This window comes from Pithys albifrons, chromosome 2 (assembly GCF_047495875.1).
Source record: "Pithys albifrons albifrons isolate INPA30051 chromosome 2, PitAlb_v1, whole genome shotgun sequence".
Taxonomy (NCBI): domain Eukaryota; kingdom Metazoa; phylum Chordata; class Aves; order Passeriformes; family Thamnophilidae; genus Pithys; species Pithys albifrons.
In genome coordinates, this window is record NC_092459.1 from 29,292,713 (window position 1) to 29,308,357 (window position 15,645).

The 15,645-nt window shown below is 40.8% G+C and overlaps 1 protein-coding gene across 2 annotated transcripts in view; it reads left to right on the forward strand.

Annotated features, from left to right (window-relative positions):
• KCNQ5 (potassium voltage-gated channel subfamily Q member 5) overlaps positions 1–15,645 on the forward strand; it is a 294,208-nt gene that overhangs the window by 207,737 nt on the left and 70,826 nt on the right. For both annotated transcript variants that reach the window (XM_071548602.1, XM_071548603.1), the window contains exon 3: positions 14,863–14,989. In XM_071548602.1, coding sequence (XP_071404703.1) covers positions 14,863–14,989 — 127 coding nt within the window. The remainder of the gene's footprint in view (positions 1–14,862; positions 14,990–15,645) is intronic.

Genomic DNA, 15,645 nt, shown 5'->3' on the forward strand with positions numbered 1-15,645 from the left:
CCGGGGCTCCATCAATCGAGCTGGCCCTGCCCAATCAGAACTCTTGAATATTGTAGATGGAGATAAAGTCCCTGTGGTCCATATGAGAGGTATGTTAGGAAAGACTGTTTGGGTTAGTCCCACCTCAAAGAAAAGCAAACCCATCCGAGGGATTGTTTTTGCTCAAGGACCTGGTTACACTTGGTGGGTAATGCAAAAAGATGGAGAAACACATTGTGTACCACAAGGGGACCTAATTTTGAGCGAGAAGAGTTTGTAATGTTTCATTGTATATATGTATACATAGGTAAAAGGGGAATTAAATTTGGGAATGACTAGATGGTGTAGAATAAGGGGTGGATAATGTCCCAGTTGAGCAGGAGGGACCAGCTGACACTGTGTAAGGGTGATCAAAGCTGTGTATTCTACCCCCTCTATTCATTCCCCAAGGACAATGGGCCATTAGCAGCAGCTGCCCAGGGAGTCATTATCACCTTCACACTCAGCCTGAGGGGGCGGAACTGCTAACTGGCCATCAACAGTTCAATACCCCCTGGTTCCCAGAGTTAATCACCCATTGTGTGAGTCCCCGCCCAGGGGGAGGGACTGGGTGCTCCCTGAGGGTACATAAGTGGTGGGTAAGAAGACTTTGGTAACTTCTCGTCGTATCCAGAGGAGCAGCAGGACCTCGACAGGAGGAGATCACTGCTTTCGCCCAGACCACACCACAGTCCTCGCCTGCACCAACAGGTTTTTCATTTCCTTTTGCTCTGGACTTGGGGGAGCCACAGGGGTCTCAGCACAAGGGCAAACAAACCCCCTTGGGTTTGTGCCCCAGGACACTGGGTTATACTGCTGGGTTTTTGTGAGTTGAAAGCAATTTCCCTTTTGTGTCAGTGTTTTTATTGTAATATTATTATTAAATTTTAGCTCTGACTTATAATCTCTCTCTCGTGGTGAGTTCATTTCCCCTGCTGGTTCGCCTTTAAACTAGCACAGTTACCTAAAGCACTTCAGCATTCAGCAGCAAATGCAGAAGGCAAAAGAGATTTTCAGTCACTGCCAGAGCAATTCCCAGGCAGGCAGAACTACCAAGCAGTTGCACTCCAAAAAAAGTCTACATTTACTGTGCACTGTTAAGATCACTGGAGTTGCCACAAGTCAATGGATGCTGGAGGAAATGCCATCCATGAAACTATTTTCCATTCCTCTAAATGTACAGGGCATTTTCAGAGAAATGGGTGGTACTGTGCAATGAATAAAGATTGATGGAAATAGCAAAACCACAAGCAGTTAGATATAACAAATTCATGATCTGGGCAATTTTAATATTAAAATTACTAACCTGTAGTAAAAAAGCCAGTGTTGGTTTTCTAAATAGGTACTCTATACTCTTTTATATTATTGTTATCTGTTCCTATATGAGCTGTCACTTAGCTTATCTTGTCCATGACATTATATGGCTATAATCAGTCAGGAGGGAAGATACTAGTACTGTAAGCAATCAGCTTCAGATTCCCTTTGTTTTCCAAAACAAGGAGGATTAACATTTAAATGTGGAGAATGTATACTTAAGAGGGAAAGGACTATTCACATTATCTGGAAAAGAGCCTTTCAGCCAGCTGTTCAAGGGGCCACTTTGTTTAGGAGAATGCAGAATCTCTAGGAGGACTTTGATATCAAGAGTGGAAAATGGGGATGATTAGATGTTAGAGATGGGGTATCAGGATTCAGATTAATAGGGATATAATTCTTTGAGGAGGGAAAAGCACATTTCCTTTTAGGCTAATTAACACATTGTGCTAAAGGACTAAACCAGCTGTCCTTGACCTCTTTCAAGAACAAGCAAGCAACACTCTTTGCACAACTGCTATTCCATCATGTGTCCTCCTTCTTTTTTGTCAGCTTAAGTGATAACAAGGTAGCATAGGAAATCGCTTCCAAGTTATAACATTTTCCATAGATGTTGTTTTGTAATAATTTATGCTGGACCCTGGAGTTTTGAATTTTATTGGTTTCATGCCAAAGTTTGATAGGCATCCAAAGTTGGTTTTGTATGGAGATCAAGAGCTACCTCCTTAAAGCAGGCAACAAACAGTTTAGGTTGCAACAGTAAAAATGGATAGATATCAAACTCTCTATCAGAAATTCAGACCTGACTCTTGTCAGGAAAATACTGATTTGCCAAGTAGAAAAGCAGAATATATCCCCAGAGGAAAGCCAAAGTACATGCTTAAAAATAAGGAAAAAAAATCTACACACCATTAAATGTCAAACAGAAAAGAATGCTGAAGAAGAATGCACATCAGTGATGTGAAAGCTGGTTGGAAATCTAGGGAACATCTACCATCTTAGTAACTAACAGAAACTGCAATCCACTCAGTCACTTTGTACAGATGTGACAAAGCATACAAAGACACATCTTGCTGCAGTCAAAACTTGAGCTTTCCTCAAGTGAGAGGAGAAATTTGTTCACAAGATTCAGTTTAAAAACTGCAAAGTCAAGCAAATAAGTATCAAAATAAAGATAATGTATATATATGTAAAAAAGATCTGTAAGGATCCAGGGCAGACATACCTATAATACAAAAATCCTCATGGAGTTTAAAGGGAAGGTAATGGTAAATGCCTAGACACACACTGGAACTAAGTTCAGTCCTGAGAACCATGAACAGTGTGTGAGATACAAAGATGCATTAGCAAAATACGCACTGGTCATTTTAAACTTGTAGGCATCCATGAAGTGCCTAAGGAAAGGGTGTATTTCATGGACAGGATAATGACTTTGGTATCAAATCTGAACCAGACAGGAATTGGCTGATTGTACCATATGAAGATATGATCACAGGAAATGTATGTCTCACAAAGATATATGTATGTTTTTGAGAGGATGTGGAAGGGGCTTGTTCTTTTCTTTTTCCAAGAGACGAAAATTCCATATGCCTAGAAAAAAAGGTAATAGGAAAAGCTTGCAGAACAGTCAGAAAAAGGCATGATGTGTAAAGTAGTCGACTTGGCATAATAGGTCTCAAAGTCTAATTATTGGACTATTGGAAAAGAAGAGGGGACCGAGTCAATTTTTCACTGAGCCTAAGGAAACAAATAAAAATATTGTAACCAAAGTCTTGTTCAAATAGCAGAAATGCTCTGAGTGAGATCTTTGAGAAGTTAAATGCATAAGCAGGATTTTGGCACATTGGGTACTGTGCCTAGCAAGTCCAGTTTGTTAAAAGTTAAAAGTTGCCAGAAAACACTTTCTTAATGTTGTTTTCTGAAAATGTTTGGTACTGGTAACCTCTCGCTGTATATCAATGGAGACGCACATAGGTCTCTCAGTATTCAAAACATGAACAGACGGACACCTAAGGAAGCTCTCTTAATGAGTTTTGAGAAATGGGATATTGCAAGCAAAAGTAATTTAAAAGAGAACTCTGCAAATATCATTTGCAGAGTCTCCAGGATTTAACAACTCTGAACAGGCTAAGACCAAAGAATAAAAAAATGAATATGCTGTCCTGCTCTGCTGTACTGCATGTCAAATGTTATCAGTTAATTCAGATACATGTGATCAGCCGTAACAATTTGCCTAAACCTCTTGCATCAACACAAAATCAATATGGATGCCAGAGAATAAAAGGATTCAGAGTTCTGATACCTTTTCCACATTTCTTTTGGAGAAAAGATAAAAAATTCCTCAGAAACATTTCAAAAGGAAAATTTGGGAGCTGTGTTGCTACATAGACATGTGCTTGAATGTCTGCCTCTGACATGCAACATCAGAAATGTGACTACAGCAGAAAAAAATGCATGAATAAATCGCAAAGGAAAAGCAAAGGCCTGGGTACAGCTGTACAGAGCTTTATTGTTTGCAGTATGAGGATAATTTTAAAACCAAAGTCAGACCATGTAATGCTGATATTTCACTACAGAGAAAGAAAATGTGAACCAGCATGAAGAAGGGCAAAAAATTTTTGGAAAATAGAGAATTATTCTATAGTGTGAGTTTTATGACTATCATCTCCTTTAAAGAGTTGTCTCAGAAATGTAGTTTTACCTGACACATATACAAATGGAATAGCACAAAGCAGTGAATGCAAATGGCTGGAAAGCACCATATTTAAAGGTCATGCAGTATCTGGGGAAGAGCAGGATAGACATGAAGAAGTCCCATTGCCATTTTCCCAATTCAAAAAATCACCATGGTGTTCCTAGGAGAACTATATCTGCCAAAAGCCAGAAGGAGTCTTGGGATCCCACACATACGTTGATTGTCATGGTAATCGTGATCACCATGATGGCCAGTGCACCTCCATGCTGGCACTCATTCCTCTGGCTCCAGCAGGTCCTCAGCTATTGGTCATGGTGATTCCTTTAGATGGATCTGCTGCTCTGGGGGGGACAGTGGATGCTGAGGAAGGTTGGTACAGTTTCAGTGGTAGGAATCGTGGACTATGTCTGATACGGTAAATACTTGTATTTACTCTATAAGAGAGTATGAAAAAGATAATTAAACAGCATCCATGTAATTCTGATGCTGGTTTGTACTATCTGATTTAAAACTGATTTAAAACTTGACACAAAATTTCTCTGTTTTTTCTGTTGCAAGGGAATAAAGAAGATGCATAACTCATGAGTGCCCTTTCAGGTATAAACACAAAAATGTAAGAGTTGGATAGAAGTCCTATACAGCATGTGGACTAAGCATATAGGTGGGATTTTAATATTATATCACTTCTCTGGGGACACCCCCTTATCATGGGGGAGAAGCTTGGGTGCCCTTATGAGGTTGAGAGCTTTTCTGGCGGTGGTTTGTGCCGCTGGTAGTGTCTCCCATGCCAGACAGATCTCAGCAGAAGGACCAGACAAACTGTGTCCACAGGCAGGATGGGCTCGCTAGCCGTCTGGCAACCATCCTAGGAGAAGGACAACTCTAACTCTAAACCCAGGCAGATGGAGCTCGCTTAGCTCTGTAAGGCCATCCATCTAAGAGAACGATACTGTACCAAACCTACGTCCTGAGGTATTCACTGTCACCACCCAAGCTCACTTGACTCTGGCAGATGGGGTGGGGCCAAATCCATGCACACTGTGCCTCAGCTAAAAAAATCCACTGTGCAGGCTCAAAGGGTTCACCCACATTGCAAAGCCCTGCAGTGACAGGCGAGGGGTGAAACACCAGGTGATAGGAAGCGCTGGAAGCCTCAGCCCCAACCCTACATGCAGGCGGTTCAGGACATTGCTCATTCGAGACTGACCCTAGAGATGACAGTCTGGTTCAGCAGCATCCTGAACGACTAAGCAGCCTTTTTTAAGGACAGCACTGCTTGTTCCACATGGAGAGAGGCCTAGAAAAGGTGACCTAAACAAAGCTCATCTCTTCACCCGGTTGGCTAATTGCGGCCAACCAGCATCTTCTGATGTGGTCAAACAAAATCAAAGAGACAAAGGCATACACGTGCCTCCAAAGGTGTGTCCAAACCAACATTCGCATGTTGGAACATCAGAACCATGCTTGATACTGGGGATAGTGGATGTCCTGAGCATCATTCTGCTCTAATTGCCCAAGAACTGTCACAACTCAACATGAACATTGCTGCTCTCAGTGAAGTTCATCTTCACGAGGAAGGCAGCCTTAAAGAAAGTGGTGCTGGCTACACACTCTACTGGTCAGGCAAACCCAAAACCGAAAGTCACCTTTCAGGAGCTGGCTTCATGATTAAAAACTCCATTGCCTCCAAACTTGAAAATCTGCCGTTAGGTCATTCCGATCGCATTATGTCCTTACGCCTCCCTCTACACAACAAGCAACATGTTGTTCTTTTTAGCGTATATGCCCCAACTCTCCAAGCTGAAAAAGACAAATTCTACATGGACCTGCACCACCTCACCTAAAAGGTTCATGCAGATGATAAGATCATAATCCTTCGTGACTTCAACACCAGAGTAGGAAAGAACTCTGAAGCCTGGAAAGGAGTACTGGACAAGCATGGTGTTGGAAACTGCAATGACAACAGACTGCCATGAATGGTCCACTCTGGCCTCCAATTGGGATTCATGGAGACACACCATTCACGACGCTGCTGCTTCCTTTGAGAGCACACACAGAATCAGTCCTGAGGAGAAAAGAAAACACAGACAGAACCGTTCCTCGCCAGTATCACCAAAGGAGATGTTCCACTGTGCTTTTTGTGACTGAACTTGCCTATCCTGCATCAGCCTTTTTAGCCACCAGCACACTTACAGCAAGCGTGGGTAGTGCCCTTCCCAAATCTTCGTTCACAAAGTCTAGCCATGAAGAATATTATATCAGTAGCCTTGTAGCTGTGTATTAGATTAAAAGGCACAGAACTGATTTTTCAATAATCTATTAATGTAGAATCTACATGGAAAATTTGAGTCATAATTTGGAAAAGCAAGTGCAGTAAAAGTATCACACTAATTATAAAACAGATAAATGATTAAAAGGTGCATAAATTTCACTTCATGCTTATTGTATATTGTACTGGGAGCTGAACTGAAGTTTCTAGTTGTGATTTATATGTCACTAATAAGGTCTATTCTGGGTTTATGTTTTCAGAATTATGGCTGTCTCTCCCTCTGTTAAACTGCAGTTGGAAAGAATCAAAACATCAGTTTCTTAAGTGTATATATGCGCATGTATATATATTTGTTAGCAGTTTGGATAGCAGATTTCCCTTTATAAGGCTGAACCAGGAATAGCACAAAAGTGTTCAAATTCTACTATTATTTTAAAGTATAAAGCATGAACATATTCTTATCTCTTTGTTTTCTTCTGGAAAATGGCCAATATAAGAGAATTGTATGTAGTCCTTAACCAGCTTCTACATCATAGTTTTTTAAAGCTCAAACCTTCCTCAAGTTTCGTTGAGTCAGAGTAGTGCTGTGCTTCCCCTCACATCCTGATGGCATCTCTTTAAAATATATATCCCAGCTTTGGGCTCAATAGCTGGAATCAGGGTTGGGGTTTTTTGCTTGAGAGAAAGATATTGTTAAGAAGCTGAGGTGTCCTGTTCTTGCTTTAATTGAATGATGAAACATCTTGTCCTTTTTGACTGTAAGTAATAAAGCATTGCTATTTGGGTAGCAACTATTCATGTGTCACCATAGGGATATTTTAGCAGCTGGTGATGTTCTTAAACAAGTCAGCCATAAATGAAAGTACGAGAACATGTTTATTCTTCCCCCTTTTAAACTGATGTGGAAACACTGGACTTTCCCAATTTGGAAACACTGGACTTGCCTGTTTATGAGATTTTAGGGAATAGGGGATATATCCCCAGTTGTATCAAATGACATTGCTCCTCCTGTTGCTGCTGTTGTGTTAGTGTAGTGAGGCTGTCTGATGTACACACAATAAGGATCTGCACTGCACCTATGCTGTGGAGGCGTTGTCTTCAAAAAGGAAACACTTGTGGCCCTATTAAAGCTTTTTTCAGAAGATTAATTTGATCTGTACTTGTCCATTTCTTGGGCTTCTGACAATGTCTCTTGTAGACCCAGTCCTCCTATGAGCTCAAGACAGGCAGGTCCTTACATCAGTCTACCAGCTGGCGGATGTCTCAAAATCTCCAGCCCTTGTTCTTGTGGGTGACTTTAACCTGCCAGATATCTGCTGGGAGCTTCATACTGCAGAGAAGAGGCAGTCAAGGAGGTTCCTGGAGTGTATGGAGGACAATTTCCTTCATCAACTGGTAAATGAGCCTACCAGGGGGAAGGCCCTGCTAGACCTACTGTTTACAAACAGAGAGGGGCTGGTAGATGATGTAGTGGTTGGAGGCCGCCTGGGGCATAGTGACCATGAAATAATAGAATTTTCAGTCCTCAGGGATGTAAGGAGAGCCATCATTAAAACCTCTACTTTGGACTTCCGGAGAGCAGATTTTGGCCTATTCAAAAAACTGATTCAGAGCATACCCTGGGAAACAACCCTTAAAGGCAAGGGGGTCCAGGAGGGGTGGACATGTTTTAAGAAGGAAATTTTGAGTGCACAGCAACAGGCTGTCCCAGTGTGCCGAAAGGCCAGCCAGAGGGGAAGACGGCCAGCTTGGTTAAATAGGGACATTCTGCAAGAAATCAGGGATAAAAAGAAAGTTTACAGACTATGGAAAAAAGGGCTGGCTACTTACAAAGAATTTACAGATAGAGCTAGGTCATGCAGGAAAAAAATTAGGGAAAGAAAAGTGGAATTTGAAGCAAATTTGGCTATTTCAGTTAGGGATAACAAAAAGTCCTTTTATAAATACATTAATAACAAAAGGAGGGGCAAGGAAAACCTCTATTCTCTGTTGGACTTGAAGGGAAATATAGTTAAGGAAGATGAGGAGAAGGCTGAGGTACTTAACACCTACTTTGCCTCAGTTTTCACCAGTAGGACAGGTGGCCCTCAAGACAACTGGCCTCTGCAGCTGGTAGACAGGGAGAGGGAGCTGAATAGCCTTCCTGTATTAAAGGAGATATAGTTAGTGACTTACTGAGCCAGCTGGATCCTAACAAGTCTATGGGACCAGATGGGATCAATCCCAGGGTGATGAAGGAGCTGGCAGAAGAGCTTGCCAAACCACTCTCCATCATCTTCCAACAGTCCTGACTCTCTGAGGAGGTCTCAGATGATTGGAGGTTGGCAATGTCACCCCAGTCCACAAAGAGGGCTGCAAGCAGGACCCTGGCAACTCTAGGCCTGTCAGCCTGACCTCCGTGCCTGGCAGGGTTATGGAGCAGTTCATCCTGAGTGCAATCACGCAGCAGCTTCAGGGTGGACAAGGGATTAGACCCAGCCAGCATGGGTTTAGGAGGGGCAGGTCCTGTCTGACCAACCTGATCTCTTTTTATGATCAGGTGACCCACCTGGTGGATGAGGGGAAGGCTGTGGATGTGGTCTATCTGGACTTCAGCAAGGCCTTTGACACTGTCTCACATAATATACTCCTGGAAAAGCTGGTAGCCCATGGCCTGGACAAGTGTACCCTCTCCTGGATTAAGAGCTGGCTGGAGGGTCGGGCCCAGAGAGTGCTGGTGAATGGAGCTGCATCCAGCTGGCGGCCAGTCACCAGTGGTGTTCCCCAGGGGTCTGTATTGGGTCCAGTCCTGTTTAACATCTTTATTGATGATTTAGATGAGGGGATTGAGTCCATCATCAGCAAATTTGCTGATGACACCAAGCTGGGAGGGAGTGTCGACCTGCTGGAAGGCAGGAGGGCTCTGCAGAGGGATCTGGATAGACTTGAGAGATGGGCTGATTCCAGTGGGATGAAGTTCAATAAGGCCAAGTGCCGGGTCCTGCACTTTGGCCACAACAACCTCCTGCAGTGCTACAGGCTGGGCACAGAGTGGCTGGAGAGCAGCCAGGCAGAAAGGGACCTTGGAGTACTAATCGACAGGAAGCTCAACATGAGCCAACAGTGTGCCCAGGTGGCCAAGAAGGCCAATGGGATCCTGTCCTGTATCAAAAATAGCGTGGCCAGCAGGACCAGGGAAGTGATCCTTCCCCTGCACTCTGCGTTGGTGAGGCCACACCTTGAGTACTGTGTTCAGTTCTGGGCGCCTCAGTTCAGAAAGGATATTGAGGTGCTGGAGCGAGTCCAGAGAAGAGCAAGAAGGCTGGTGAAGGGACTGGAGCCCAAGCCCTATGGGGAGAGGCTGAGGGAGCTGGGGTTGTTTAGCCTGGAGAAGAGGAGGCTCAGAGGTGACCTCATCACTGTCTAGAACTACCTGAAGGGAAGTTCTAGCCAGGTGGGGGCTGGTCTCTTCTCCCAGGCACTCAGCAGTAGGATAAGGGGGCACGGGCTTAAGCTCTGCCAGGGGAAATTTAAGTTGGATTTCAGAAAAAAATTCTTTCCAGAGAGAGTAATCAGGCATTGGAATGGGCTGCCAGAGAGGTGGTGGATTCACCATCCCTAGAGATTTTTAAACACAGATTGGATGTGGCACTGAGTGCCATGAGCTAGTAAATGGACTAGAGTTGGACCAAGGGTTGGACTCGATGATCTTGGAGGTCTTTTCCAACCCAATCGATTCTATGATTCTATACTGTTGCGCTATTTTGTTAGCTTTTAGAATAATTTATATCACAATTTCCATATGAGAAATATAATTGAAATAACAGCAGAGATGTTTTCATGTGAATGAATTTCTTATATCCAAACCTCAGCTCATTTACACATTGTTAAATAACCAGGAGCATCCTAGAGCAGCACAGAGTCCTCAACTTTGGTCATTTTCTTGTCACAAAAATGGCTCTAATTCCCAGAAATTACAGTCTGCAGTGAAGGCACCTGGATTCATCATCAGCAAATTATTTAAAGTTTTAATAAGCAGTTATGCTAAAGAATAAGAAAACTATGATATAAGCACTTTTTTTGCTGTTATAATGTTATGCTTAGGGAAGTCCTTATCATTAAAAACTACATGAGAAGCATATGAATGTAAACAATTTCAACAAGTCATCTCTTGTATCCTAATTAGATAGGGGAAAGAAAGGGGGAAAATGTGCTTATCATAGCTGGATTGTACAAAGTATGCTTGATTTGGCTAATTATCAATGCTGTTGATTAGAGTCCTCCTGAACCTCTCGCTAAAAGAAACATTGCACTGGATGACCTCTTATTTTCTTTCCTGGTATTTATGTGACCCTTGTTCCAGTGGTATAACAACCCAGGCACACATAGATGTAAAAAACTTCAGGAGTACACTGGTACCTGTATTTCTTCTGCCAAAAGCAGCTGAACTTTTAAGCCCATGTGTTTCCACCTTGCTACTATTGCCTATGCATGGTTCCCTGTGACAGCTGGAGCAGCACACGCAGAAACACTTCAGAATGAAAAGTTCATCAGTTTGGATGAACTGTGCTTTGAGAAAGAACTTTCCACTGTCTGAACCACCATAGTGGTTACTAGGGAGTGGGAACTGTGAGTTTGAATAGCCAAAAAAGTGACAGATTGTGGTAACTGTGGTGCAAGTCCAGAGGCAGCTGTGATTGGAAAAGGATGACAAAATAGGGAAAAGGCAAGAAATGACACAGGACAATGAACCTCTGCTCTACATAGGAAAGGAAAGTGTTGGGTTTCCAGTAAATCTCAGCTTGCTTATCAATTCAAATACAGCCTTGCTGAGTTTTGAAGAGGGCCAGATTTATCAAGAGTGCAGGATTTTCCCATTCTAATGTACATATTGTTACTCATATCACATAAGGAATTCAAAATTAATGCAGTACCATCATATTATATGTAGGACAGAGATACTTGGAATGCATCATTTCTACAGCAAGTCTACAAATCATATGAAATCTAATGAGTTATTTTGTCACATGCCTTTCCAATTATGCTCTGATCTTCTGTTCCAATTGCTAAGGAACTAAACCCAAATAATTTAAGAGCCTAGATTTATGTTTAAGTTTGCAAGAAGCCTTCCAAATGAAATTTTAAAAAAATAGAAATCCTGATCTTGTTTGGGATACATCCTTCCAATTTTTGTCCATGGAAAACCGAGAACCTTGTGACTGTACAGCTGCCATAGGAAAAAATAATGTCATTCCCTGGCCTGCATTAACCTTGACAGAGATTTGCCTTTACATTGTGACTGAGTGCCCTGATTACTAAAACATTGCTTTTTTACACAGTGGTGTGGGGTTCTTTGTCTCTGTTTTTTACTTGGACCAATCTAACAAAGCTGTCATATATACTACTGTGAAGAGTTCTGTTTCAATGCATTCCCATTTTTCAGGAAAATCATTAGACTTTATTATTATATGTGTTCCCTTCAAAGTCAATTGTTCTTTGAGGAAGTAGGAGTCACCAGCATATAAGGATTAGTTCGAAACACCACTATTTCACAAAGTGCAAAAAAAGTGTGAAACCTCTTCTACACTTTGTTCAATGTCTTTTCCATTATAAAATGTTACACTGTACTTTAAAACCTCCAGAAATTTGGCATGGGTAGAAGAAAATCATATATAGTATTTTTAAAATCAGCAGATCTTTTAGCATTCCAGTGCAAAGAACCATATTTACTGTATTTGAGCTCACTTGCCATAATTACAGGGGCCGTTTTTAAAATTAGAGTAAGTAGCAGAAACTTTAGTTAATATTGAGGAACTATCACCCTGCAGAAATTTTAATGGTGCTAGAAATGGTAATTATTTTTCTCAAGGAGTGAACAAAGATATTTCAAATTGTATCTTCAAGAAAAATCTTAGATTCTTACCCCTCTCACAGAAAAGAAAAATTGAGAAAAATATCCTTTTTTCTTTCCCAAAATAGATATATCTCCAAGAAGTTTGTCTTTGTAGTATATGTGTTTGCATGTGAGAGACAAATAGGATTTCTGTCTCTGACATAAAAGAGCATCATGTAGGACACAGACACTCAAACACATGCTTTCAGCACACAATGACTTTTTTCAGTTTTGTACAACTGAGCAAGCATAGCACATAGGTATTGTTATGGTCAGTACTGGTGATGAATACTAAACTGCATAGTGCTGATGGGAACCAGAAGAGTAAACTTCCAAAAAAATTGCCTCTTTTCAACTACTATTGGCAGTTTGGTGATACTAATTCATCTGAATTGTAGCTGTGGACTAGTCCTTCCAGGATCGTTAAGTACTTTCTGTTCTTGCCAGTTTTCCATCAGAGGCCCTGCTGGGGTCTAGACTATGGTGGAGGACACACTCCTGCGCATGTGGATCAGCTTCTGTAAGACGCCTGTGACAATTTCAGCTTACTTACAAAGCATATCTATCACCCATCTGTACATGCAATATGTTTTCCAGGGAAACAACAAACTTTGATCAAATGAAATGTGGTTAAGTTTTAATGAGGAAAAGATTGTGTTGGAAGCAAAGAATTTTTCATGTTTTGCAGACCTCTCCTTCAGTATCTCTTACCCTGCCGCAAAGAAACTCCGTTAGGAGAATCAGATGTTGGATGGTCTGGGTGCTTGCCATCAAACTCCCATAAATTCAGAGATCTCATCTGACAATGTGCAAACCAGATTTTACAATTCTTGATTTCACTGCCCATATAAAAGTGGTAGTTAAATAACTAAAATACGTATTCTTCCTTTTTTCCAGTTGGCTCCTTGTCCATTTTATTCTTGGCCTACACAGAATTTCCTACAAGGAAATGTACCGTACAGTAGCCAACTATTAAAAATTATTGTTACTATATGGGAGATTTTTTCAATTTTGTACATAATCTTTACTGACATTGTGCAATAACACTGTCCATGGAATTAAGTTGAAGTTTCTTGTTGTGGAATAAAAAGAAAACCTTAAACAAAACCTTAAGCTCACTTTTTCAATGTGCTTTTTACTAAGAAAAAGTATGACATTTTCTTTAGTCATCTTTTAGCAGAGGGATCTTATTCTTCTTTTATGATTTAGGCATTCAACGTGGGATTTACAAACTGGAAAGGAAGGCACTGAAGAAGGCTCTAAAAGTGCTTTCAATGTAATGTAGGTAAACAGGCAGACATGTTTTAGGAAGGAATATTGTATTCTCAAACTGTTCTATGGCAAAAACAATTAAATTCACAATATTTCAATGTACTGCCACTAATCACAACCTAGTAAAGCACCATTACATGACACAACATTAAAAATGCCACTTCTACAGGTGAATTAATGCCCAATTTTGACAGATACAATACTTATAGCCTTACTGGCTTGTAGAGTTGTAGGGTGCACAGCCTAAAAGCATGTAAAGTGTTTATTGGAGAAAACTCAATACTGGATCAACCCTAGCCTTCCAAATATTCCTCATTCTTACCAGTACTAGTAGTCCTCATCTTGCAGGAATAACAAATTCATTAACTGACAACATCTTATTCCTGGATGAGGTAATACATTCAACTGCCAACTAAAATACAACTTCCATCCTGTTGGTTTTGATGAGCTGTTGAAGAAACTCCATCAGTACTTTTCTCCTTTTGGTGGACACACACATTTTTATTTTGTTATTCTAAAACTCATACCTTTATGACGGTTTTCCAGAAGAGTATCTAAGTTTATAATTTCATACCAGTGTATATGTACTATATCACTGCATAGTATATGCATTGAAATTTCCTTAGGGTATGAAGATGAATTGTGCTCCAAGGTCTGTTACTGCAACTCTGTTGGCCTCACTGTTGTAATGAAGACTTTCTTAGAATAAAAATTGCATAAATACAGGTTGATGTTATTAAAATAGACAGTCTAAAAAAAAGTTCCAATGTGAAAGAAAAGCAAGCCAAACAAGCAAGGCAAGATTTACAAATTATTTCAATCACAAATTGTTCAGGGAAAGTTATGCCTTGTGGGCATATTCGTTTACTGCCTTACAATTAAATACCCATTGTATGTAATTACACTTTCACGTATCTTAACCTACTTCTGAGAATAAATTGATTTCCTAAATGCTTCTGCATCATCTCAGACACTTCACATGTATACTGCAACAATGAAAACATATCTCCCAAACATTTAGCCTTTAAATTAAGAACTAACTTTATGGATGCAAATATGGAATATATTCTTCACTACCTGTCTAAATTGCCTATAGTCTGATCCTCAGTATCCAAAGTCTCAGAGTATTTTGCTCTGATATTTTTGTGTATAATTCCATTCTTCAGTGTTTCATATTTAGTAGCCAATCTTAGATGATATTTAATGTAATTCAGGTAAGACTTAGACCATTCACTAGGAAGCTCTGGGGACTGTGTGCTTCTTGTAGGTGTGTAGATGCTTCTGAGGAGCAGGCTCCCAAGTTTGGCTTGGGATCTTCAGGTACTCAAGGCAGATTCTTAGACACAAACAATAGTGCTAAGTTTCCTGATGCTTTAGCATTGTTTATCCATAACAGGCATTTTTCTTATTTGTCATCTCTAGGAATTTGTCATGATTGTTGTCTTTGGTTTGGAATTTATTATTCGTATCTGGTCTGCTGGATGCTGTTGTCGATATCGAGGATGGCAAGGAAGACTGCGCTTTGCAAGGAAACCATTCTGTGTAATAGGTGAGTGTCCCAGCTCTAGTTTATCTTAAGATCAAAAATAAACACCTTCCCTCTCCTTTTTTTTTGCTTCTGAATGAAAACTACTGGAATCAGACTCTTTTTACAGTAACCAGCTCTAAATCCAGAACAGCTGTATGTCAGCTGTCATCTACTCATGGTTTCTCTAGATATAAAATCACAATGCCCTTAAATACCAGCCAGTCCACGTTTCTCACATTCTCCAAAAGACATTTTCCCATGCATATCATACACCTAGCCTGTATATTGGACAAATGAGGGGTTGAGAGCTGGTCTGATTGAAAATCATGGGAGCTGTATGCATTTAATGGTTGTATTACATGTCTTTTACATACACAAATAGATACCACACATTGTGTTCTCCTTATTTAACCTCTGTGATCAGACGTGTACACTGCAATAAGTTTGAAAACCTACACAGAAACTTCTTCTGGCAACTTTGCTCCTCCTGTGTTGCTGTTCTCTGCATGACAGTCCAGGTACTGCTCTGCAGTGACACTAGCATAGGATATAGCATACTTCTTTTATAGGTATTTCAAGACAGTATACCCCACATTTTTGGTCAAGAATTTGTCTATAAGAATGGTGAAGAGGCTCAGAACCAGTCAAACTCCTATTTTGAAAAGGAATCTTCAGGA